The 23,544-nt window shown below is 40.9% G+C and overlaps 1 protein-coding gene and 1 long non-coding RNA gene across 2 annotated transcripts in view; both read left to right on the top strand.

Annotated features, from left to right (window-relative positions):
* The window catches only part of RNF38 (ring finger protein 38), a 107,907-nt gene that overhangs the window by 46,595 nt on the left and 37,768 nt on the right, over positions 1 to 23,544 (top strand). The window contains exon 2 of the mRNA XM_021533862.4: positions 9,899 to 9,969. Within this exon, the coding sequence (XP_021389537.4) occupies positions 9,899 to 9,969 (71 nt within the window). The remainder of the gene's footprint in view (positions 1 to 9,898; positions 9,970 to 23,544) is intronic.
* Positions 9,976 to 15,138, top strand: LOC146763914 (uncharacterized). Its single transcript, XR_014951287.1, has 2 exons — positions 9,976 to 14,073; positions 14,177 to 15,138. It is a non-coding gene; the product is annotated as an uncharacterized LOC146763914 (long non-coding RNA).

The raw sequence follows: 23,544 nt of genomic DNA, 5'->3' as shown, positions 1-23,544 counted from the left end.
CAAAAAAGGTTCCTTCTTTCTAAGTAGACACTGAATTTCTTTGAGGAGAGGCTCCTTATGAAAAGGCACTGCTATATTTTGGCCTTTCAGTACTATTTTCTGTGGTGAGTTTCACCTCACTCTTTGTCTATAAATTAACATCACTGTTCTTTCTGGAATTGCAGTAAATGTGCATATGAAGGCTGCGAGCATCCTTCGCTAGACTACACTTGCACAGAAGCAATCCCAATGAAACAGCCTTCAGGGAGCAGCAAGGAAACTGACTAACTACTAAGCAAAGGACCAGGCACCACAAACTGGAGATGCTGTTCAGAGTTTCTTAGCAATAGTGTCCATCTCTTGCAGGATTTTAATGCAGAAAGCAAGTTTCCTTTTAGCTTGTTAATAAACTATTAATTATTTTTATGTTGTAGAGATAACTCCAGTGTAGGAGCTGTGAATCTTACTATACCAGGAGAAAATACTGATTAAAGACATTGCTTGTCTTTAATCTCTGTGTCTTAAAGCATCAAGCTTTGCGTCTCAAGTATTCTTTGCTAGGTGGGTATTGTAAGAGTCTTGCAGTACAGCAGTTAAGAGGTAACATGTTTCAGTGCTTTAGCTGCTGAGGTCATATGCTTCAAGCTGTAACTTAAGTTTATGTGAGTTCTTCAGAAAATAATCTCAGAATGATTTTATCATGAGAGAAGATGTAAAGAGAGTGACAGCTTAGAGGCAGAGGAACTGGTGATTGTGTTGTTCACTTGGTTCCAGTACCTGACTGCCATGTCCATGGGAGTAATCTCTTCTGAATCTGTACATTTTGTCTGCAGCAGCATGGAATTATCTGCAGAGTGTACAGGTATATTACCCCTTAAGAACTGATTGTGGGACTAAGTCAGTTGGCTTATATATTAGGTGTTATTTCTGTATGTCCTTAGAGCAGTTGAGATGGTTGATATTCATGTACCTAAAATCAGTAATCCCACAGGTACTTCTAGCTTTCTTTTGGCCACACCATTTTTGAAAGGGTAAAAAGACGGGCCCTGGAAATTACTGACCAGTCAGCCTCACCTCTGTGCCCAGCAAGATCACAGAACAGATCCTACTGGTAGCTAGGTCAAATCATAAGGAAGACATGGAGGTGCCTGGAGACAGACAGCAGGGCTTCTTTACCTAGGGCAGGTCATGCCTGACTAATCTCACAGCCTTCCATGATGGAGTCCTGACTGTATCAGTGGACAAGGGAAGAGCTACAGATATCTCCCTGGACTTCTGCAAAGCCTTTTGACATGGTCCCACACAGTGTTTTTTTAGCTGAATTGAAGGGGGTTGGATCTGGTGAATGTACTGTTTGATGGGTAAGACATAGGCTGGCTGGCCATGTCCTAAGAGTTAGAGTCAACAGTTCAGAATCCGTGTGAAAACCAGTATTGACTAGTGTCTCTTAGGGGTCTCTACTGGGACATTCTGATACCTTAACCAATAGCATAAAATAATTGAGCAGAACCTCAGCAAGTTTGTGGATGACACCACTCTGACTGGTGCAGTTGATAGGTTTGATGAAAGGGATGCCATCCATCTCTAGATGGCATTGAGCCACGTGAACCTCACAGGGTTTAACAAGGCCAAGTGCAAGGTCCTGGCTCAGGGTCAGTCCAATCCCCCGTTTCCATGGAGGCTGGTGGATGAATTAACTGAATGCAGCCCTGCAAAAAAAGACTTTGGGTATACTGGTGGATGAACATTCACATGAGCCAGCAGTGTGTGTTTACAACTCACAACCATGTCCTCAGCTGTCACAAGAGAAGCATGGCCAGCAGGTCAAGAGAGGTGACCCTGCTCCTTCTACTGCACTCTGTTGAGACCCCATCTATAGTACTGCATCCAGCTCTGTGGTCTTTGTGGTTTTAAATGGAAAGAGGCTAGACTTAGTAATATAAGGAGGATAGAAGCAAGAAAGTTTTAACAATGAGGGTGGAGAAATACTGGAGCTGGTTGCCCTCATGTGGATGTTGTGGAAAAGTTGTAGAAATTCCATCTCAGAAAGTATTAAAGGCAGGTTGGAAAGTGTTTTGAGCAATCTGGTCTAATGATAGCTAGACTAGATGGTATTTAAAGGTTCCTTAAAATCCAAATGGCTCTATGATTCTTTGAAATTAGCTTGTACCCTAATGAATGAGTAGTGAATTTTCTCAGTGGATTTGAACTGTCATCTGATGCAGGTTTTTTGGTTGCAAAGTTCTTAAATGATTTCCTGGTCCTGATTTATTGTCAGTCTTCCATGTTTGACACTTGAATGAGACAGCTGGAAACAGTGTGATTTTTATGAACTTGGTTCATCAGAAATAGGATGATACAAAGGTAACAGAGAGGTAATGGTCTAAATAGCCTATCTGACACAAATAGTGCTTTTACTGTACTTATTTATATAGTTCTTTCTAGTTGTGACCTTCTGCTGGGAACCAGACTTAACACCCTGCTAACATTTTGTTGATGCTTGGTTGTGTAGTCTCTTCAGATACAGTTCATGTCTTGACATTTAGAATGTTAAGACCACCAGTAAAATATTGGTACTGTGTTTATGGGTGTGGAATATTTCTGCATTAAGCTAATTTCCTGAAGGTTTATTGATGCTGTAAATTTTTCACCGGATGATTTCTTGCTGAGCAGCTCCTTGAATAAGCAGGAAAAAATGATCCCCAGAGCAAAGCAACTGCTGTCAATAAATCTATGGGAAACAATCCTTGCTTTTGTATGTGCACTATAAAGATATGAAACCACAAATTTTAGAATACTTCATGGCTGTTGAGTCTTTGGTTATTCAGTAATGCTGCATTGTTAGTTCAGGAAAACATCTTTTGATGTTGTACTTGATACCCAACTTGAGCTGTAGGGTATGTTGGGAAGCAGGCTTTGAATCCTTCAGACACTTTATCCTGTGAAAGTGACTCACTTTTTTTTGCAGGTATGTGTTTAGCTTAAGAATATGCAAATATTTTCAGAATTTTGACCTTGCAAGGTGAAGTTGGGTGGCTGCCAAAGCAGTGGCCTCTTTCCTTGTCCCAGACTGCTGTGGAGGGGTTAAAACCATATGGTTGACTCTGTGGGTTACCAGTCCATCTGAAGTGTAGTTGTTCTCTTCACTAAAAAAACATGTAGCTGCTAGGTTAGTGGAGAAGGAAGAAGGCAACAGCTAGGCAATGGTACTTGTATGAGGTGAAGGGGCCATTATTATAAGCATGTTGAAGAAATTTTTGACACTTATGTTCTCATCTCCATTAGGTAGGTTTACTGGCCATCTCTTGTGTGACAGTCTGGACAAATTGCAGTGTTATGGTCTGGGGTCTTGCTCTTCATTGGTGCATTGTTTGTTACCAAGTAGGTGCCATGTGGTCATCTTCACACATCTTAGGTTGGTTTTGGTGGGAGTTTCTGTTGGTTTTATAGTCCATGTTGAAATATGGTTGTTCATAACAGTTCATAAACCGCAATCTATGGGCCGTCCACTCTAGCTATTTATTTAAAAATACTGCTTAAGTTGCTGGGTTTGTCTTTACTAACTATTATTAATGTTCAGATTTTTAGTTACAGGTTTTACTGTAATACCTCTTTCACTTACACAACATAGCCTTATAGTTCAGATAAAGTCCAGCTTGCATCCTAACAATTCAAGCTGCTGATATCTACTTCCAAATAACGTAAAAATTTCAACACTAAGGTAAATGGTGTGTAGATGGGGTTATATTAGATGGCTGCTGTAAGGGCCATTTTTTTGACAGTTCCTGGAGTAAGCTGTCTGGTTTGTATCAGCAAATTTAAATTAGATGTTCCTTGAAGTCAAAGTGTTTATGCAGTCTTGTAGAGACACAGCAGAAACTTCAGGTAAAAAAGATCTTTCTTCAGTTCTGATTTATAGATGAGTTTTGCTTATGAAGCAGAGACCTGCCTCATATTCACGCTTTTTGCTGTACTAAAATAAGTTTGTCTGTTCCTTTTTTTAAGCTCTGGTATTGTTAAAATTTGTCAGACTTAAAGTTTTTAAAATACAGAGAACCCTTTAGGTTCCTCTCCTTTTCTCTAGAAGTTTCTGAGGTGTCTTTCAGTCAGAAATTTGACTGGAAGATACATGTAATTTATATGCAATTAATGTAGGCCCAGATTTTGTTTTGAGCTCTCAGTTGTGTCATTTTCATCCCATTTTCTTGCTGGTTAGTAAGCATGCTGTGTGTTTCTCTGATAGCTGCAGAAAAAAGAAAAGCTGAGGGAACTTTTTTTGCAGAGTGTTGCCATGCTTCCTGATGATTACTAGATATCTAAGATTTTGCTGGTGTGTGGAATTGAGGACAGCATTCCCTGGCTGAGCATTGTGGTGGGGAAACAAGTAAGATTGACTGGGCCAGGGTATGGAAGGGGACACCAGAATTCAGAAGACACCAGCAAACCTGTGCTGGTTGCAGTTTGACAAGAGCATGGATTTCTTGAGAAGTAGAGGAAGCAGGAGGAAAGGAAGGAGAGAAATTCAGGAGGCATTTTACCTTTTTTTTCTGCTCTAGTGACTTTAGGCTGCTTCCTGGCTAGAAAGTGTTCCAGAGCTTTATCACAATGCTTTGTAGATAGGTAATACTCCATGCGGCGAGTTGCTTTAAATTATTAGTGTTTGTGTCCCATATCATGCAACTGAAAAATATTAGCTCTTCCTAGAGTGTAGTAAATTCTTTCAACAACCTAAGTTAAAGTGGATGCAAATCCACAGGAATTTCAATTTGTTAGAGTTTATAAAAAAAGGAGTAGAAGAAAGAAGGGAAGAACGGCAATCCTATCATGAATTGTATGGAGCAATGTGTCATGTTACTTCTTTGTGATAAGATTTGCACACATAGGGAAAGAAGTTTAAAAGTATTATAATATACTTAATTTGCAGCCTTATTCTTACTTGACCAACCTGAGTAGCTGTATCTTTTATTGAACTCATCTCTAAATTTTCTGTTGTAACTGGTTTTTTTGGTTTTTTGTTTTGTTGTTCTGTTTATCCATTGAATAACTTCTCCATTGCAGTTTGAAAGGTTCTTGAATTAGAAGGAGCATCTAAAGTCTAAATAATGTACCACAGGTAGAGGAACATTGTTGACTAGCATTTTATAATAATCTGCAGGAGCGGTTTGCATTATTTTGTTGGAAGTTGAGGCTCCTAGATCATTGATAATTTAACCTCCATTCCTTGTATTTTTTCAAGTAGACTAGCCATCCATGGTTTTATCTCACCAGATATATATATATACACACATTCGATTCAATTTACAGATTTTTTAAAGGGAGCAGTTAATTAATAGTCTAAGCTTGATCCAATTCAGATTTTGTTTCCGTGCATTTCCTACTTTCCAAACTCTAGTTTGCAAATTAAACATTTAGCCCAGAACTTGTCTGATTCATGCAAGTTAGTAAGACTCAACAGCTTCACTCTAGATAGAGTAGGTTTAGTAGTACAGATGTCATACACAAAGAATTTCCTAATGAGACTGGTGCTGGAGAGTCTTACCAGTGTCATTCATAGAAACAATGAGATAATTCCAGTAGCACTGAAGTTACTGTATTAAAAGGTTTGAATTCACACCTCTTTTTCCTTTAGACCAGCATTTTGCGTGTTTGGATGGTTTAAATTAGCAAGCATGAAGCAGGCCTTTCAAGCATGATACTGATTTTCCTTTTATTTAAATGCAGAAGCTAGACAGCACCCATGAAATTCTGAAGATTCTTTCTGCTTTTCAGTTTAATGTGTGGGTTTAGAAGAAAAACAATCCCTTTCCTGTGGTAGCTGGGGAGAATAGCACTCTTCCTTTCTTGCCTGTTACTAAAGAATTAGAATGCAAGTCATAATCCTAAAATGGGTATCTCACTATATTTGAAGAAGAGCGTGCAAAAGAATTTAACTGTGTTTAAAGAGGTTATATATATAAATATAGTGCATCAGTTGAAGGGTATTAACTCTCTACCCTGTCTGATACTGGTAGTGGTGAAGGGATGCCTGATCTAATGTTTCACATACGCCTGCTGTGTTTTGGTGGTGTCTCAGAATAAATTGAGACTACTCTTTTTTGTCACCTGGGTATTAGAAGCTGTGAGCCAACTGACTGTAACAAAGTGCCCTGTTACTTGCACAGCATGGAAATTGCTTTGGATTGTGAGAGAGAGGAAGTTCAAACTGGTATTAGGTTTGAGAAAATGACGGGCATTAGACCTCACAGTTGCATCTCCTGAAGAGTAGCAAGGAAGTTTGGGAAGGTGCTGTGGGCAGGGCCTGCCTGCTACATTCTGCCAGAGGAGTCTTTATGGCATTTTCCCTACTCTTAAGTCAGCTTTGCAGTGATAATTCTTCAGTCAGAATTAAAGCTTTGATTGTAGTAGCCCTAGGATATGCTAGCCCTGGAGTGCAGTTAGTCTTGAGTTGGACTGAAATTCCCTGTAAATTTTGGGATATGAAGATAGTTTAACTGAATTTTTATCTACTCCCTGCAGTGGGTGCAATGCAAATTGGCTTTTGTTCCTTTCAGTCCTTGGGCATCTTTAACAATTGAAAAGTCTTTGACACAGACTAGAGAGCTGCTGAGGTCATCTTTTGAGATTCTGACTCTGATGTTCCTTGCAGGTAGATGAAATGTGATTAACCTGTCCTCAGGTTTGTCTCAGTTCAATCTATCAGAAAGAAAATGCTTTAAAAACATAGCTCAGTTATTAAAAACTTCTTTTGTATTTTATGTGTATAAATATAAAAATATTTTTTAAGATCAGAGAAGTCCTGCAGGACTTTCCTGACCATTTAACTCAACATTATAGATTGCACTGTCATGAAGCAGAGCCTTTAGCTGGTAGTCTGCTGTGTCAGTGTCTTCAGATCTGTTACCTCTGCTGGCCCATTCAAGGGACTGTATTATCAGCGCTGTCTTTGATGTAAACCCTTATCCGAAAGCAGCTTCTGGTGAGGCTGTTGGTGAGGTCAGCCAGCTCACTGGTGCAGAGGAGCCAGGATATGTGTAATGCCTTCACTTCTTGCAGTTTAGGATTGTGTCTTATATCTTGTTATTGTACTGTTAGGTATTAGTTGACTGCAAATGAAACAAATATGTCATAAAGGCCATGAATGATCCTGTGTCTTGGTTTGACAAGACAGGAGTCTGTGAAGGAGGGCAAAAGCCTCCTGTGCAATGGAGAAGGTAAACCCCCTCCCTCCGAATTACCAGGATTTTTAAATTAAAAGGCTCTCAGGCAAAGATATGGGAATGGGAGTAACAATTCTTTACTAGGAGAAAACTAGATAACAATTTAAAAAGGCAAATGCAATTGGTACAATCAAAACTAGTGATAAAGTCCACAGCCTGAGGATTCAGGGTGTTGGTAGCAGTCCGGTTGAAATGATAGCTGCTCCTCTTGCAGTGGCTGATGAATTGCAGCTGCAGTGGTGATCTTTAGAAGGGGTATAGTTTTCCTCTGAAGATCTGGTGGCAGTGGGGCCGGTCTTCCTCTGCGCCAGGGCTGCCTCCGAGCTCCGCCGCCGCCGCCTCACCGCGCTCCGGCCGCTTCTCTCCGGAGTCCTGCCAAAAGAGCTGCTTCTCTGGGAATCCCACAGAGAGAGAGAGAGAGCTGCTCTGTCCCCCAAAAGGTACCCCTTTATACAATAATAGAGTGCTTGGCTTCCCCCTCTGGGTGGAGCATCTCACAATGGGATGATGTTACCTTACCAAGCCTGCAGTGAGTCAGTCAATGGCCCATTAACAAACCATTACCTCTTCAGGGCAAACCATTGTTCTTGGAAGAGATAACAAACCTGCCCAACCTCCAACAGATGGCAAATAGAATACAAGCTTATTTTATAAACCAGGACATCCTGTTAAGAGAAAACAAAAAGAATTTAAAGGAAGACATTGACATATTCTCTGCTAACTGCAGAACAGATTGTTTGGTTTTATGCAGAACAGTTGAGTTTGACTGAAACATACAGATAAAATCCAAAATAAATTTTTTTCTTGGTAATATGGACATTGTTAGAATTGAAGGTATGGCATAATGAAAACTGATGAGCTGCCCAGGTGTCTTATGTTGCATTAACTAACTGGAAGCGCTGCTTTTGGAGCTATGTTGCTACTGTTGGCATCAGTTATAGCTAGGAAAAAGTCAGTTTATCATTGTGATGGTGCATGTGATCATGGTTCATGAAAAGCCTAACTGTAAAGTATATAATGTGGCCTGTAATGCAAGGTCTACTTTTACAGTGTGGTTTGATTCAGTCAGTTTTTATTAATGTTAGTTATCCTCTGTGTCCCCTTACAGTTGGTTTGATCCAAGTTGTTTGCCCCAAAACTTCCTGCCACTCGGCTCCTCAGTTATCTGTCAGTCTTCTCACCTCTCCCTGTTTTCTCCTTATTTGGTTCCATCAATCAAGTTTTCGTATGCCCTTTTGGCTGTTAATCCTATACCCACCCCCAGTTTCTTCCAGCAAGTTCTGTGTCATTCACTCCAGTCTAGCTCTTCTATTTGTCCCCTGACCTTGTGCCCACCCCAGCTATGTTATCATAGGTTGTTATAACTGCTGTCACCCCTCTCTGGTTTATTCCCACTGGGCAAGACAGTTTGCACCACTGTCCGCCCACTCCTCATTTAAACTGCAGTAATGTTTGTTTTATTCTACATTTATCAGCTCACGTAGTCAGAGGGGAAATAGAGGACTCTGAGGGCCGGCATCCCCTTGGCGTGCGGAGCTCGCCCGGCGGCGCCAGCGGGAGCGGCCGCACTCCCCGGAGCCTTCCCCTTCCCCTGTCCTCATCGGTGACTTTAATGTGTTCGGGATAACGCTTGGGAACCTCACTCTGGAAGTACCTTCGTTATCCGCATGGCGCGGAGCCTCAAACAAGTTTATGCGTATTTGTTGTAATTTGGCTGAACTTAATTTTTTTTCCCCGCTGTTTTCTTATTTTAGACCAATTCAAAAGGTTGTATTTTATATCAATTCTGCCCCTGGGGTAATCAGAAAGATATTAAGCTATACCTTTAACACTGTGTTCTGCTGAGTTTTGTAGCTTGCTTTTGAGATTGGACTGATTGGAGTTCAAAAAAATGTGGAGTGCTTGTAGTGAAACACTTGTGGCTTGCAAAAGTCTGAATCAAGTGGAAGGGGAGCACTGCATACTTAGAGCAGTTTAAAACAGGTTCATTTTTGCTATTTTCATCTTTAAACTTCAACTGTGTAGTGATTTCTTTTCTGCCTTCCCTTCCTACCAAAAATACACAGTATAATCATGCACTACTTCTGTTCAAGGCAATACAATGACTCCTATGGCAAAATAATATTTTTTTTCTGATGTGGTAAGTCAGAAGAAGCTTTGTGAAATATTTTCATATATTCTTTGGACAGAAGTCTCAGGACTGGATTTTGTTCCGAGGCCTAAAGAAACTTACATAGAAATATTAAGCAGGCAGAAATTCCATTACAAGAAAACTGGACACAATTAAAACCTTAACCTTGAAATTTTCCTCTTTTATTTTTAATTTATTGCTGGAAAGAGGCTGGTGGTTTGTGATTACCCAGGATCCTGAAAATGTTCTGTAGTACATTATATAAACTTGAATTTCATAGCTTCTCATTTTCATATGTGCATATGTACTTTACTGCATTTGTTGGTTTTGGATTGATGAGCTAGCTATAATTTTTATTCCATTTAAAATTCTTAAAAAAATATATGTGAAGACATTGACACACTTGTAAAATGTCTCTATGATGCTTGTTCTGTTATCAAACCTAGCTGTTTGGCAACTAAATCTTAGAGGAAAGAAAGTTTGCTAAATTTACCTTTATTTTTAGTGTTCACATAAATTGGGTTATCATTTTAGTTATTTTTTTTTTCTCCCTTCCCTCCTTGTTTTCCAGGTAGTATTGGTCCATCGTTTCAATGCCACTCAATCCATCAAGATCACATTTGTACTGATGACAGTGACAAGGTGAGATTTATGTGAATGTCTCATTCACAAGATGCATATGCAGGGTTTTTATATATTGCTTTTACTACACAAAGATGTATTGTTTTGCAGATATAGCAGTCAGTTTTCAGAGTTACTTTTTGAACTGTCTCTATTGTAGTAAGATACATATTTTTCTCCAGACAATTTTTTAGACATTTAATGATAAATTTGTCTTTAGTATAGTGTTTTTATTTTTGCTTATATTGCTTTGCCATATTGATGCTCTCAGTTAATAAATAATAGCAATAGCTTTGCCAATTTCTGTATAAGGTAGGATGTCTTATTTCTTCTGATTTTAGAGATTAGAGCCTCGCTGTTAAAAATTGGAACTTCTTGTTCAGTGGTGCAGCTTCAAAATAGCAATGTCTAGTCGTGTGCGTGTGTTTCTCTAATGGTTTTTTTGGCACATTTGCAAATTAGTTTGCTTGGGGGTCAGTAGAGTACTGAGTATTAAATGTTCAATGATACTTGGATTATTACTGTAATTGTGGCACACAAAGGAGTAGTTTTGACATTGAACTGCTTGTGAGACTGGCTGTTGATGGCTTCACCTTAAGCTTTGTTGTGTGTAAACACTGCATTTTGATTAACTTTAGTTCAACATTTAATGTGTCATTGTATACAAGTATGACACATCATAGTGAACTAACTTCTAGGCTTGACATGTCTCAAAAGGGCTGGGTATTGGTCAGATTCTAAATAATTTTTCTTGGGAAGTGAAATGCAACCAGTGTGGCACTGCCTTAATAAGTGCACTCATCATTGTGCTTTGAAATTCTGGTATAAGTTAATTTCATAGTTGTTCAGCTTATCCTGGAGCTAGAGTTGTTTTCAGAAAGAGCTTCTTTTACTGATCTACTGCCTTACTGTCTTTTCTTTTTTTTTTTTTCCTCTTTCACTCTCCTTTCTCTAGTTTCATGGCGAGTTTCTTGTTAAGTTTCTTTGTTTTGTTTTGTAGGGGTTTTTGTTTGGGGATTTTCAGTTTTTTGGTTTGGTTTTTTTTTTTTTTACTGTGTGTATATTTGTTTCTTGGTTTTGTTTTTGTTCTTTTGGGGTGGTGTTTTTTTTTGTTTGGTTGGTTTTTGTTTGGTTTTTTTGTTTGGTTTTTTTTTTTTTTCAGAGGGTGTTGGTGTTCTTTGATGTGGTTTAGTTATTTTAGTTTAATTTTATTTTTAGGTACCACCATAGATTTGGTTACTGGTTCATCCTACAGATACTGATCAAACATGCTGTCTGGAGCATGGATAGCATTATTTTAAGTTTCTACTTGATTATCTGGTTAGCTATATTCAACAGAATTCACTGCTTTGTTTTTGGGCCTTAGGTACTCTGGACTGGAAGATTCTTGGGTGAGGAATGTGTGTGGGAAGTTTAATTTCAGAGCCATCCTAGTGCACCAGCCTAACCATTTTCCTTTTGTGAATCATTGCGTGGAAGACCATGTCTTGTGTTAACACTGATAGTCTTTCCTGAGCTTTATTTCATATTGAGGCAATTAAAACTGGTTTAAATCTTACTGGAAAATCCATTTGTTAGGTGCTTCACTGGTTTGGGGGCAGGGGAGTAGGAAGGGGTATAGCAGCTTACCTGGTGTAAGTTTCAGAAGAGTGCTTGTTTGGCACACCACCTGCCTCCATAGTAATAGAGGAATTGGGCCAAATGTTGTTTTTTGCGTATTTAGAGATGGTGGAAGAAAACAATCTTTCTTGTTAGGGTTGATTCTGCATCAATTGAGAAAGAATTTCAACTGTACATTTTACATAACTAGTCCTAGTATAAAAGGCAGAAGAATGTGGTTTTGGGGTCTATTTAAAAGACATGTTTTTCCCTCAGGTGTCAGGTTTACTTGGTTAGAGTTTGATTTTTCTGTAAGGATACATGAAGCTGTCTGACTTGGATTTTTTAGGAAATTCTAGTTGATTCCTTGATTAAAATAAACACTTTTATTTTGCGACTTGTTTGGAAAAACAACAGTTGTCTTGTCCAGGTCCCTCTGGATGGTATCCTGTCCTTCAGGAGTGTCAGCCACATCACTCAGTTTGGTGTCATCAGCAGATTTGGTGAGGGTGCACTCGATCCTTCATCTATTTCATTGATAAAAAGGTTTTGTGTAGCACTGGTCCTGATACAGATATCTGTGGGACAAAGATTGTCACTGGTGTCCATTGGGACTCTGAGCTTTTGGCCACTGCTCTTTGGATGCCAGCTGATTGGCCATTGTTGTGTTTTTTTGAAGGGTTTATGTATATGGATAGACTTCTTTAAAAAATCACAAGTATATGCTTCCTAAAAGTAGCCTGTACTAGGGTGCATTTGCAATCCTCTCTCACACCTTGCTTGTATTCACATATGCCTAGATTCTTGTGTTCGTTTTGGTCACAGTTTCCACAGTGAAATACTTAGAAAATCAGCTTCTGATTTATTCTGCCATTACTGAGAGATACCACCTGTTCATTTTGGTATATCGTTTAAATGATACTGAATGTGGGATTTAATTGATTTAGCTACAAATTTATGAATTTTGTATACTTTTTACTTGAATACTTTTTGTATTCATTCTAGAAACTTAATGAAAAGCATGCATTTAAAATAGTTTGATTAGTCAATAGGCTTGTTTCAGCAAAATAATTTACTACTGTTTGCCTGATTGTGCATAACCAGTTTTTGCATTTTAGAAGAAGTGTAAAGATTACTATTTGACTGGCAATCCACATATACTTTACAGTAGTTTCTCCACAAGCCCAGATGTCATTTCCTGGACAACAGCATGAGAAAAGTTCCACACCACACATGCTAAAACAATGTTGCAATCTTAATGAAAACAATTCCCAGGCTTCCACCCCAATTACTTGATGTTGTTGACTTGGCACATGAGAATCTTGAATTAATACTCAGTGACATCAGCAGGAAAACAAAGTGTAAGATTTTTCATGTGTAGACTCACTGCATTAAGAGGGATGTTTTATTGTAGACAACATTATTGGTAGTACTAAGAACTTGTCTAATTTTGTAGCACCAAAAGCAGTACTTCTTGAATTACAGAGAAATCTAATACAGCATAGGTAGAAAATACATTTCCCATTTTACTTGGTGTAGTAACATGATTAGAATTCAGATTGATTTAAAAATAATTGTTGCTTTGGTGGTGGGAACTTTTAAACCTCAGTGCATGAGTCAGGGCACTGTTTTTTCATGTTTGTAATTTCTTTGATTTTTGCTTTAAAGTACTGAATAAGTTTCTTTATTGAGCACAGCATTTAGGGAAAGATACTTGTAGGAAGGAACTGGTATTCCTTAGTATATTACTTTAATGCTCAATACTAGTGTTAGAGATACATAACTATATACTCTGCAGGTATATCATCCTGCAGAGCCTTTCAATCATAACAAGTTTATTTAGCTATTAAAAATACTTTTTGTCTCTTGGGTAGCTGTTTCACCAGTGGTATACTTCCATTAAAGAATGCTAACTCATCTTGAAAAGAAAGTTCAAAGATGCAACCCTTAGCTACTCTTGCAACATCTCTTTTTACAGATCTCATCAAGTTATCTACTCCATGCAGTTAAAAACCAAACTGGTCACCTAGTAGTAATAATAATAATTAAAAAAAAAAAACCTGTGAGGCAATCCACTGGAATTTTTTTTACTAGTACTAAGGAGTTGGTAATTATACTTTTCTCCTTTTTAGCTTATTTTCATTTATTTTACTTTCACAGTGTATAAAGAATTTCTTTTTGGTGTTTGGTACTTAAAACTGAAATACATAGCTACATAATTTATTTTACTATTTCTAATCTTTAATTTTCCCAGCTATAGTCTGTGCATCTTCCACATATGTTTTGTGTCACCTGCTTGAGGTGATGTCGTGGTTTGACACGGAAAGATAATTTTTCCCGGAAGGAAGAGGTCAATTTAGATATTGACCAATTGAAAGTAGACACGCCTCTGAGAACACAGAGGGGTTGAAAGCAGAATTCCCAGGGGAACTCGCTCTCTTTGGTTCCGGTCAGCGTGCAGTGCAGACCTTCCCCCGCCCAGCCACGAGCTGGGTGGGGGAGGGGAAGCCCCATGGCCTGAGAAAGGTAGGCCGAAAGCCCCAAGGGTGGTGAAAGGACTGGAATCGGGCTGGCCCCTGCAGATGGAAGGGTGGAAGAAATCTGGGATGTCTCCATTTCCCCCCCCCAGAGTTCCTCTCCCGAGAGGGAGAGAGAAAGCCGCAAGGAAGGAGGAGCGGGGGGAGCTGCTGCAAGGTGCCCAGTTGTGTGGGAGTTGCTGGATGTCCGGGCATCGAGCCATCCTGGGAGTTCGGACTTTTAACCCTTCCTTGAGAAATGAAAGCTTTGTGAATTTTCCTTTCCCCTCCTCGGTTTGAAAGAGAGGAAGAGGAACACCTTGGACCCTGGGATGGGATGTTGGAAGGAGGAATTCTGGATGGGAGGGGGACAAGGAGTGGCTTTTGGCTGGACTTTTCCGTGTTAGCCACAACCTGAACCAAATCTTCTCCTTCAAGAGGGACTGTGTTTTGGGAGGATGCCAGTGAGTCAAGAGACCTGCTTCAGCTGGGAAAAAGACAAAAGTGGAGTGAACAGAGAAAAGGTTAGGGGGTTTGTGGTGGCGCCCCCTTGCCCTGGAAAGGAATGAGAAGAGAAGAAGATCTCTGTTCTTGAGCCCTCGGCCCCAAGGGAAAATGGGGGGGACTGTGGTCCCAAACAATGAAAAACTGAACTGTTGTTTTCTCCCCTCTTGCCAGGGCATCCTTGAAAGGAAAAATCCTAAAGGCAGTGACCATCCATGTATTGGTGGTGAGAGCACTGTGCATGGAAAGGAGAAGGGTCACCATAGCAAACTTTTTCTCCAGGCGGTGCCATGTGTGACATGGAAACATAGAATGTGGAGTGTGTTTCTTGGGGGGTCTGTGGCACAGGAGAGACTCTGTTCCCTCGATAGACTGAGTATCGATTGCTTGGAGGGTGGAAACCTGATTGGGGTCCAGATTGTGTCTCACTGTGGTTTGTTGGAGTTAGGTGGTGGGGGGGAGGAATGTTTTGCAAGGTTTTCATTTGGATCTTTGTGTGTTTTTTTTTCCCTTCTTTAATTTTCTCTTTTCTTTTGTAGTGGTAGTTTAATAAAGTTTTTTTTTCCTGTTATTAAGCTTGGGCCTGCTTTGCTCTATTCTAGATTCCACTTCACAGCATTCCAGGTAGGGATCACATTTTCATGGGGGCACTGGCCTTGTGCCAGTGTCAAACCATGACAGGTGACCCTGCCTTAACAGGGAAATTGGGTAGGATGATCTCCCGAGATTCCTTCTAACCCTAAAAATTCTGTGCTTCTATGAAGTTACTCTGATTTGCTTGCCTTAATGACATTGTCGTGGACATCAGGTACTCAGAGGCCTGTGAACTCATTAAAAAGATGTTTTCACAAGAAGGGAAATACTTGTAAGTTCTAATCCTAAAGTTAAAATTATCAGCTTTGTGTTCCACTTTGGATGGTGCGGTGTCTGGTAGCATAAGCCTACGAAATTCACATATAGCTGAACAAAAAAGGATTTAACCAATTCAGGTATTTGATGGACCCATCACATTCATTTATAGATGATGTATTATATATAGAACATATATATTATATATGTCCTATATATATTACATCTATATGTATTATATAGGACTACACCTCTTGTGGGGAATGTGTGAGGGGCAGTATGTAGAAAAATGGGAATATTAGGAGAAACTGCTTTTGTCCCCTCCAGTTTCAAAACTGGAAAATTTTCTTGTCCAGTTAGGTCAGATTAATTCTTCACGGCATGTATTGTCACATCCGCACACCCACACACTCTTAATCCCAGTTCGTTCTGTCTGTGTTTATTGAGCAGCTTTACACCTTTTTCATTTCACGTCTGGCAGCTGCGAGGATGTCATTTACCAACTTTCAACCACTTTTGTGCTTAGTGAGTCATCTGCTTTAGAAAGTTAATTCTTTATACCTACAGCAGATGTTTCTTGTTTTCGTGGATCAGAGTTGCAAAAAACTTCAATTATGCTGAGGTAGTAGTGATAGCAGGGAGGTTGGAATGGTGAAAAATAAGGTGGTAATACCTTATTTGAGGGGACCAGCTTAAGTAAATAATTTCTGTGAGGTTTCCGTTCGCTGCCTTTGCTGATTGGGGCTGCATGCAGAGATGTATTTGCTGCATGCAGAGATGTGTTTGCTGCCTTTGCTGATCAGGACTGCATCCAGAGATGTGTTTGCTGCCTTTGCTGATTGAGGCTGCATCCAGAGATGTGTTTGCTGCCTTTGCTGGTCAGGGCTGCATCCAGAGATGTGTTTGCTGCATCCAGAAATGTGTTTGCTGCCTTTGCTGGTCAGGGCTGCATGCAGATGTGTTTGCTGCATCCAGAAATGTGTTGGCTGCCTTTGCTGATCGGGGCTGCATCCAGAGATGTTTTTGCTGCCTTTGCTGATCAGGGCTGCATCCAGAGATGTGTTTGCTGCCTTTGCTGATCAGGGCTGCATGCAGAGATGTGTTTGCTGCCTTTGCTGATCGGGGCTGCATGCAGAGATGTGTTTGCTGCCTTTGCTGATCAGGGCTGCATCCAGAGATGTGTTTGCTGCCTTTGCTGTTCAGGGCTGCATGCAGAGATGTATTTGCTGCATCCAGAGATGTGTTTTCTGCCTTTGCTGTTCAGGGCTGCATGCAGAGATGTGTTTGCTGCATCCAGAGATGTGTTTGCTGCCTTTGCTGATCAGGGCTGCATCCAGAGATCTGTTTGCTGCCTTTGCTGGTCAGGGCTGCATGCAGAGATGTGTTTTCTGCCTTTGCTGTTCAGGGCTGCATGCAGAGATGTGTTTGCTGCATCCAGAGATGTGTTTGCTGCCTTTGCTGATTGAGGCTGCATCCAGAGATCTGTTTGCTGCCTTTGCTGGTCAGGGCTGCATGCAGAGATGTGTTTTCTGCCTTTGCTGTTCAGGGCCGCATGCAGAGATGTGTTTGCTGCATCCAGAGATGTGTTTGCTGCCTTTGCTGATTGAGGCTGCATCCAGAGATCTGTTTGCTGCCTTTGCTGATTGAGGCTGCATCCAGAGATGTGTTTGCTGCCTTTGCTGATTGAGGCTGCATCCAGAGATCTGTTTGCTGCCTTTGCTGATCAGGGCTGCATCCAGAGATGTGTTTGCTGCCTTTGCTGATCAGGGCTGCATCCAGAGATGTGTTTGCTGCCTTTGCTGATCAGGGCTGCATGCAGAGCCTGTGCCCGTGTGGCACCGCCAGCAGAAGGCAGATCCTCTTTCTCCAGTGAAAGGCGCTCAGAGCCAGGTGAGGGTCTGTCTCTGGACAGCAGCAGAGGACGTGGCCTCAGTCTGCGCCTTCATGTCCGCGCTGGCCGTGAGGAAGGATTTATTCAGGGGTGGTCACACACTGGAGCGCGCTGCCCGGGGCGGCGGGGGGCGTTTAAGGAAAGACCGGGCGTGGCACGGCCCGGCTGGCCAGACGATGCTCCGGCCCGCGGGTCTCGGGCGTGTGTGCCGAGTGCTGTGGAAGCGAAAGTGAAAGGAGACCGGGCGGGGCGGGGCCTCGCCGGCTGACGGGGAGGAAGGGGCGATGGCCCCGCGGCGCTGGGCCGCCCTCCGCGCAGGTAGAGGGTGAAGGAGGCCGTGAGCCCCAGCTGCTCCTGCGTGGCGGCCCCCGCGAGGTGGAGGAGAGCTGGGGAACGGAGGTGGTTTGTCCGATCTTGTTAAAGTTGCTCTGTCTGCGAAAGGCAGAGCTGGAACATCGAAATGAATGGGCTTTCAAGGACTGAATTGCTGTGCTGCCTTCAAGGCCGGTAGCAAGTGTTTCTGAAGCACTGAGCATCCTCCCATCCCATCCCATCCCATCCCATCCCATCCCATCCCATCCCATCCCATCCCATCCCATCCCATCCCATCCCATCCCATCCCATCCCATCCCATCCCATCCCATCCCATCCCATCCCATCCCATCCCATCCCATCCCATCCCATCCCATCCCATCCCATCCCATCCCATCCCATCCCATCCCATCCCATCCCATCCCATCCCATCCCATCCCATCCCATCCCATCCCATCCCATCCCATCCCATCCCATCCCATCCCATCCCATCCCATCCCATCCCATCCCATCCCATCCCATCCCATCCCATCCCATCCCATCCCATCCCATCCCATCCCATCCCATCCCATCCCATCCCATCCCATCCCATCCCATCCCATCCCATCCCATCCCATCCCATCCCATCCCATCCCATCCCATCCCATCCCATCCCATCCCATCCCATCCCATCCCATCCCATCCCATCCCATCCCATCCCATCCCATCCCATCCCATCCCATCCCATCCCATCCCATCCCATCCCATCCCATCCCATCCCATCCCATCCCATCCCATCCCATCCCATCCCATCCCATCCCATCCCATCCCATCCCATCCCATCCCATCCCATCCCATCCCATCCCATCCCATCCCATCCCATCCCATCCCATCCCATCCCATCCCATCCCATCCCATCCCATCCCATCCCATCCCATCCCATCCCACCCCACCCCACCCCACCCCACCCCACCCCACCCCACCCCACCCCACCCCACCCCATTCCCATCCCATCCCATCCCATTCCCATCCCATCCCATCCCCTCATCCCATCTCATCCCATCCCATCCCATACGTCTCTAGGTATCTCTAAGCCCTTCAAATTAGTCGAAAGAACAACTGTTTAAGGAAGCATTGATTTAGCAAGCATGCACGTTAGGGCATTTGGTATTTCTTAGCGCACTTGAGTTAATTCCTATTCCTAAACAACACAAACGAGATTTCTTTTTTTTTTTTAATGCTTGAACTGTAAAGTTAGACCTTTTTTCTTTAAGAAGTGTGTTTTTAAACTGACCGTGCATTAAGATCTTAGCTGAGGACACCAATTTCAAATTTTAACTGTTTAGAGCAAGTAGCTTAGTTATTACTTACACAGAAGTTTATTGAACTGGAAGTCATGACAATGTTTATGAATATATACCATTTACATTTTGAAAGAGATTTTTGTGGTGTTTGAAGCAAACCTGCATTTGCTGATAAATTCTTCACATGTAGAGTGGGACAACTGGAATGGTAAGACAAACAGGATTAATAGAAGTTTCTGTTATTCAAGTACTGAATACAATCACATCATAATTTGATCTGGTGTCGCTGATGATGTGCTCATTCTTAAATGCCATTTGCTGAAGCAACTGCTTTGGTTTAGTTTGCCAAATTTATGTTACTTATCCACGTGTTGGGGATCTTGCTATCTGCTGACCCAACAGACTCCTTAAATGCTTTGCAGCATTATATTACATTACCTTTCTTACCTTTGAGGGGGTATTGTGGATGCAGTATTAGAGACTTGCTGTTCTGAGAGAGTAAAAAACTGTTTGGACACTAGTGTGTGCAGTAAGAGAAAGGAGGGTGCAGTCATTAGATGATTAAGTCCAAGATGGAAGAGTGAGTAGGTTCTGTGGCAGGTTTCATGGCTGGTGATAGTTCATAATGTTTTTGATCTTCTGAATCACCAAATATCTGGCAAAAAATGAAATATATCCATACATAGAATAATGTGAAGAAAGTCTTCAGAGAATTGTTGCTTGTGAAAAGTGTCACTTGTGAAAAGTTGTACATAAATAAAAGGGTCTTAAAAAGCAAAGATTTCATTATATTCTTTGTGAATCTTACTTTGTTACCTCATGGACTTACAGAGTAGGTTAAACTTAATTTGATTCTTATCTGGTTCGCTTTGTGGGGTTTTTTAATTAACCAGAGTATAATAAATACTGAATTGAAGTTGCATGTTGTTAAGTCTTTGCTTTGTACCTGCAGTGCTATGGAAGTCACAGTATATAATAGTCTTCTGAAATACAAGGATTTGGCTCAGAAGCTAATATTAATTGAACTAGTTACTGTTGTTATTTGTCAAGTTTATGTGTCAGCTTATCTCAATATGTTCTTTAATATGGTTTATTGACATGGTAAGAGATAAATTTTATAATTTAAAGTGGACTGTTGAGGAAGTCAAGTTTTTTTTCAACTCTTTTCTAAAAAAGGCTTTAAGAATTGTGATGGTTTTTATGCAAAGTCTTGCTAAAATATAAAAATTGTGTGGTTAGGGAGGGAAGTTACTTCTTCAGATCTACCTGCTATTGAATTGTAGTCTTATATTATGAAACTGTGGTCTTGTTGTAAGTCAGATATATCATACATGTTTGTAGAGACTACGTGGACTGAATTGCTGGGGATCTAATGAGAATTTGTACAGAGCAGGCCTTTGAGTTACAGACTTCTCAGGTAGTCTTTGTGTGTAGCTTTACCATCCCCACCTTGCCTCAGAAGGATTTGAAAGGCGGAAATAAGGGCAGAGGAAAGATACAGAAATCCTTTTTTCCTGTTTTTAGTCAGAAAGTTGTTTTGTCTGTGGGGGAATGATTCTTAAAACCTGTGGAAGACACAGGTTTGACTGAATCAGTTCATATGGAAGTAGAACTTGAGTTTTCCTTTCCTATAAAAGAATTTATATCAAGTTAAATTATCTAGTACAGAACATTTAAACTCCGGTGTGAGCAGAAGTTGATGAGATCTGTGATTTAACAGGACTGTTTTCCTTTTTTTGTTTTTACTCTCCTGTTTCTCGTGGGAGCACCTAGGTTCCCCTTTTACTAAGCTCTTTAAAGAGAAGGAAGCTTGTTTTGCTTTTTGGTGCCCTCTACTGATGTCTGTCTGTCAGAACATTGAAATATGGTGCTGGTTTTGGCCTTTAATAACACTGAACGCTGACAACAGCTGCTCTTTAAAAGCAGCGGGAAGGGGAAAGATTAAAAAGAAGCCGTTTTACACCTTGAGTATTTTGCCATTTGCCTTCCAACCACTCTGTCTGGATTGTGTTGGAACTGTATCTCACCTTGTAGAAAAGTAGGTAAGCAGCATATATCTGACCTGTGTACTGTCTTCTGTTGGCATTGTAGCAAAGATTCTTTTGCTTTACTCCTCTCAGGAAAATAGGGGCATTTTTTCTTTAATGTATGTAGTTCCTCATTCTCAGTAAATACATTCAAGGTTTGCTGTCTCAGAATTTTTTATCTTGTTTATTTTCAATAACTTTGTTTTTTTTTTTTATTTCCCACTAGTACCTCAGATACTACAAAAATAACCAGTGCTTCATGTGAGCACCACTACACACACAACCACTGTGCTTTGCTTATTTTCTGTTTAAGTATTTGCTTATTTTGCTTATTTTATTAATTTGCTTATTTTCTGTTTAAGTACCTCTTTCATTTTATCAGTCTTGCAGTCCTGTTCCTTTGCAAAATCTGTGAACACATCTGTCCTAGAAAAACTCAGGAATTGCTACATTCTCTCTACAGAACCTCTTACCTTAGCCTTGTGGTCTGTCTTTGAGAGCTTTGTTAATTTCTGACAGAAGTGGCCAATTTTTTTTTTTTTATTTTTTTTTTTTGTCACACTGCAGTAACTGTAAATTGTGTGAAAAGGGCTGAGAATATTCTTGGCACAATTTATGGTGCTGCTGAGCAGATGCTCTGTCTGGCAGTCTCCATGAAAGCTTTCGGAGATGGCTTTCTAGACAAAAATTCAGGACTTTTCTTCCTTATTCAGGTGACCTTATTAGATGACCTGTGTTTGGACTGTTCTTCTAAAAATTTGTGGTCTGATGAATATTTTTGATGAGCTGCATTTTAAAATCTAATTTTTAGAAGTGTCTTGCAAAGAGATTTAAGACTGTTTTGTTTGCAGGTACTGAGGAATGCATTTTTGATCTGTTTTCTGTGTTTGTGTCTTGGTAAAACATCAGAACTGAAAACAAAGCAAGATGGGAAATGAAGAGAATGAGATACATAAAAGACTAGAAAATTCATTTAAAATAATATTGAGGCATTTGTGAAGACAAGTAAGTTCCAAGTGCATGAGTATAGCTTTGGGAAAAACATTCAGATATGGTCACAAAGGACCTGGTAAGAACAAATAGGCATTTAGTAATTTTGTATGTGAAACTCTCCTAAGCACAGGTTACAGTTACAGATGATACCTGAAGCTTTCTTCCTCTTTAATTTCCTTACTTTTTCTCAAATTCTGATACAGAGACCTAGTATAGTGTTTGTATTCTTTGGGTCTGCTTTCTGTAAGGGAATATTTATGTTTATCTGTTGTTTTGTTCAACATCGGGCAGGATTTGAGAGTGTTTTAAAAAAGGACACATCTCACCAATTTCTTACGTGGTTTAACTTCTTAATTTCTATTTTTTTCTCCTTATAAAAGATGTGGGATAAGGTTTAAGACATGAGTCAGCAAACTGCTTATTTGAGTGTGTTTGGGGGAGCAAAGCTCATGTTCCTTTGCCTATCATCTAATGTGTATCATGTGGTTTGTTTTTTATTGACCTTCCTGTGACTTTGTGTAAGAATAATCTTGTTTTCTAAAGTAAATGAAAATACCTACACAAGTAAATGCTCTTCTTTGAAGTTGAGGACCTGCAGTGTTTTCTCATATGTTCCTTGTTTTGGTTAATTTAGCAGAAAATGCCAATTCTTTCTTGGTTTTGTCATCTCAGATAATTTGTCACTTACATTGAGGAGTGAGTTCTTTATCCATTACATGACCTGTTTGGTGATAGCCTCCCAACATGTGGGTTTTGTAGGGGCAGAGGAACCAGCCCCTGCTGTAGTAGTTAATATATTTACAGGGCCTGTACTGAGTGTGGCACATGTGAAAAAGGAAGTTCTGCAAGCTACTAAGGATAAAAGGTGTGTTTAAATCCCAGCTCTAGAGAAAAACATTTTTTTCCCCTAAGCTTTTTAAAGCAACTCTTACTAATTTATCCAGACTGTTAATAAAAACTATATTATGTGTTTATGTAGCACATAGTCTAAATCAGATGTTATGTAGCACATAGTCTAAATCAGATGAGCTTTGAAAAGAGTAAAGGAATCATTTAGGTTGAAAAAGACCCATAAGATCATCAAGTCCAGCCATTAACAAGTCTAGCACTAAGTGACCTCCCTATGTCTATACATCTTTTTTATTACCTCCAGAGGTGGTGACTCAGCTGCTTCCCTTGGAAGCCTGTCCCAATGCTTGATAATCTGTATGGTGAAAAAAATTTTCCTAATACCTGATTTAAACCACCTCTGGTGCAAACTGAGATCATTTCTTCTTGTCCTGTCGCTTGGAAAACAGATCATCTCCTAACTTGCTGCAGCCTGTTTTTTCAGGTATCTGAGGAGGGAGAGGGAGAGAGAGAGAGAGGTCTCCCCTGAGTCTTCTTTCCTCCTGGTTAAACAACCTCAGCTCCTTCAGCTGTTCCTCATAAGTCCTGTGCTCCAGACCCATCACGTTCCAGCACCTCAGTGCTGGAATCCCTCTTGTTGTGAGAGGCCCAGAACTGGACACGGCGCTCAAGATGTGCCCTCACCAGTGCTGAGTACCCAATCCCTGCCCTGGTCCTGCTTGCCACACTACTGAAGACACAGGCCAGGTGCCACTGGCCTTCTTGGCTACCTG

This window comes from Lonchura striata, chromosome Z, assembly GCF_050655825.1.
Source record: "Lonchura striata isolate lonStrDom1 chromosome Z, ASM5065582v1, whole genome shotgun sequence".
NCBI lineage: Eukaryota > Metazoa > Chordata > Aves > Passeriformes > Estrildidae > Lonchura > Lonchura striata.
Note: the sequence above shows the minus strand (reverse complement) of the source record. Positions and strands in the feature narration are given on the sequence as shown.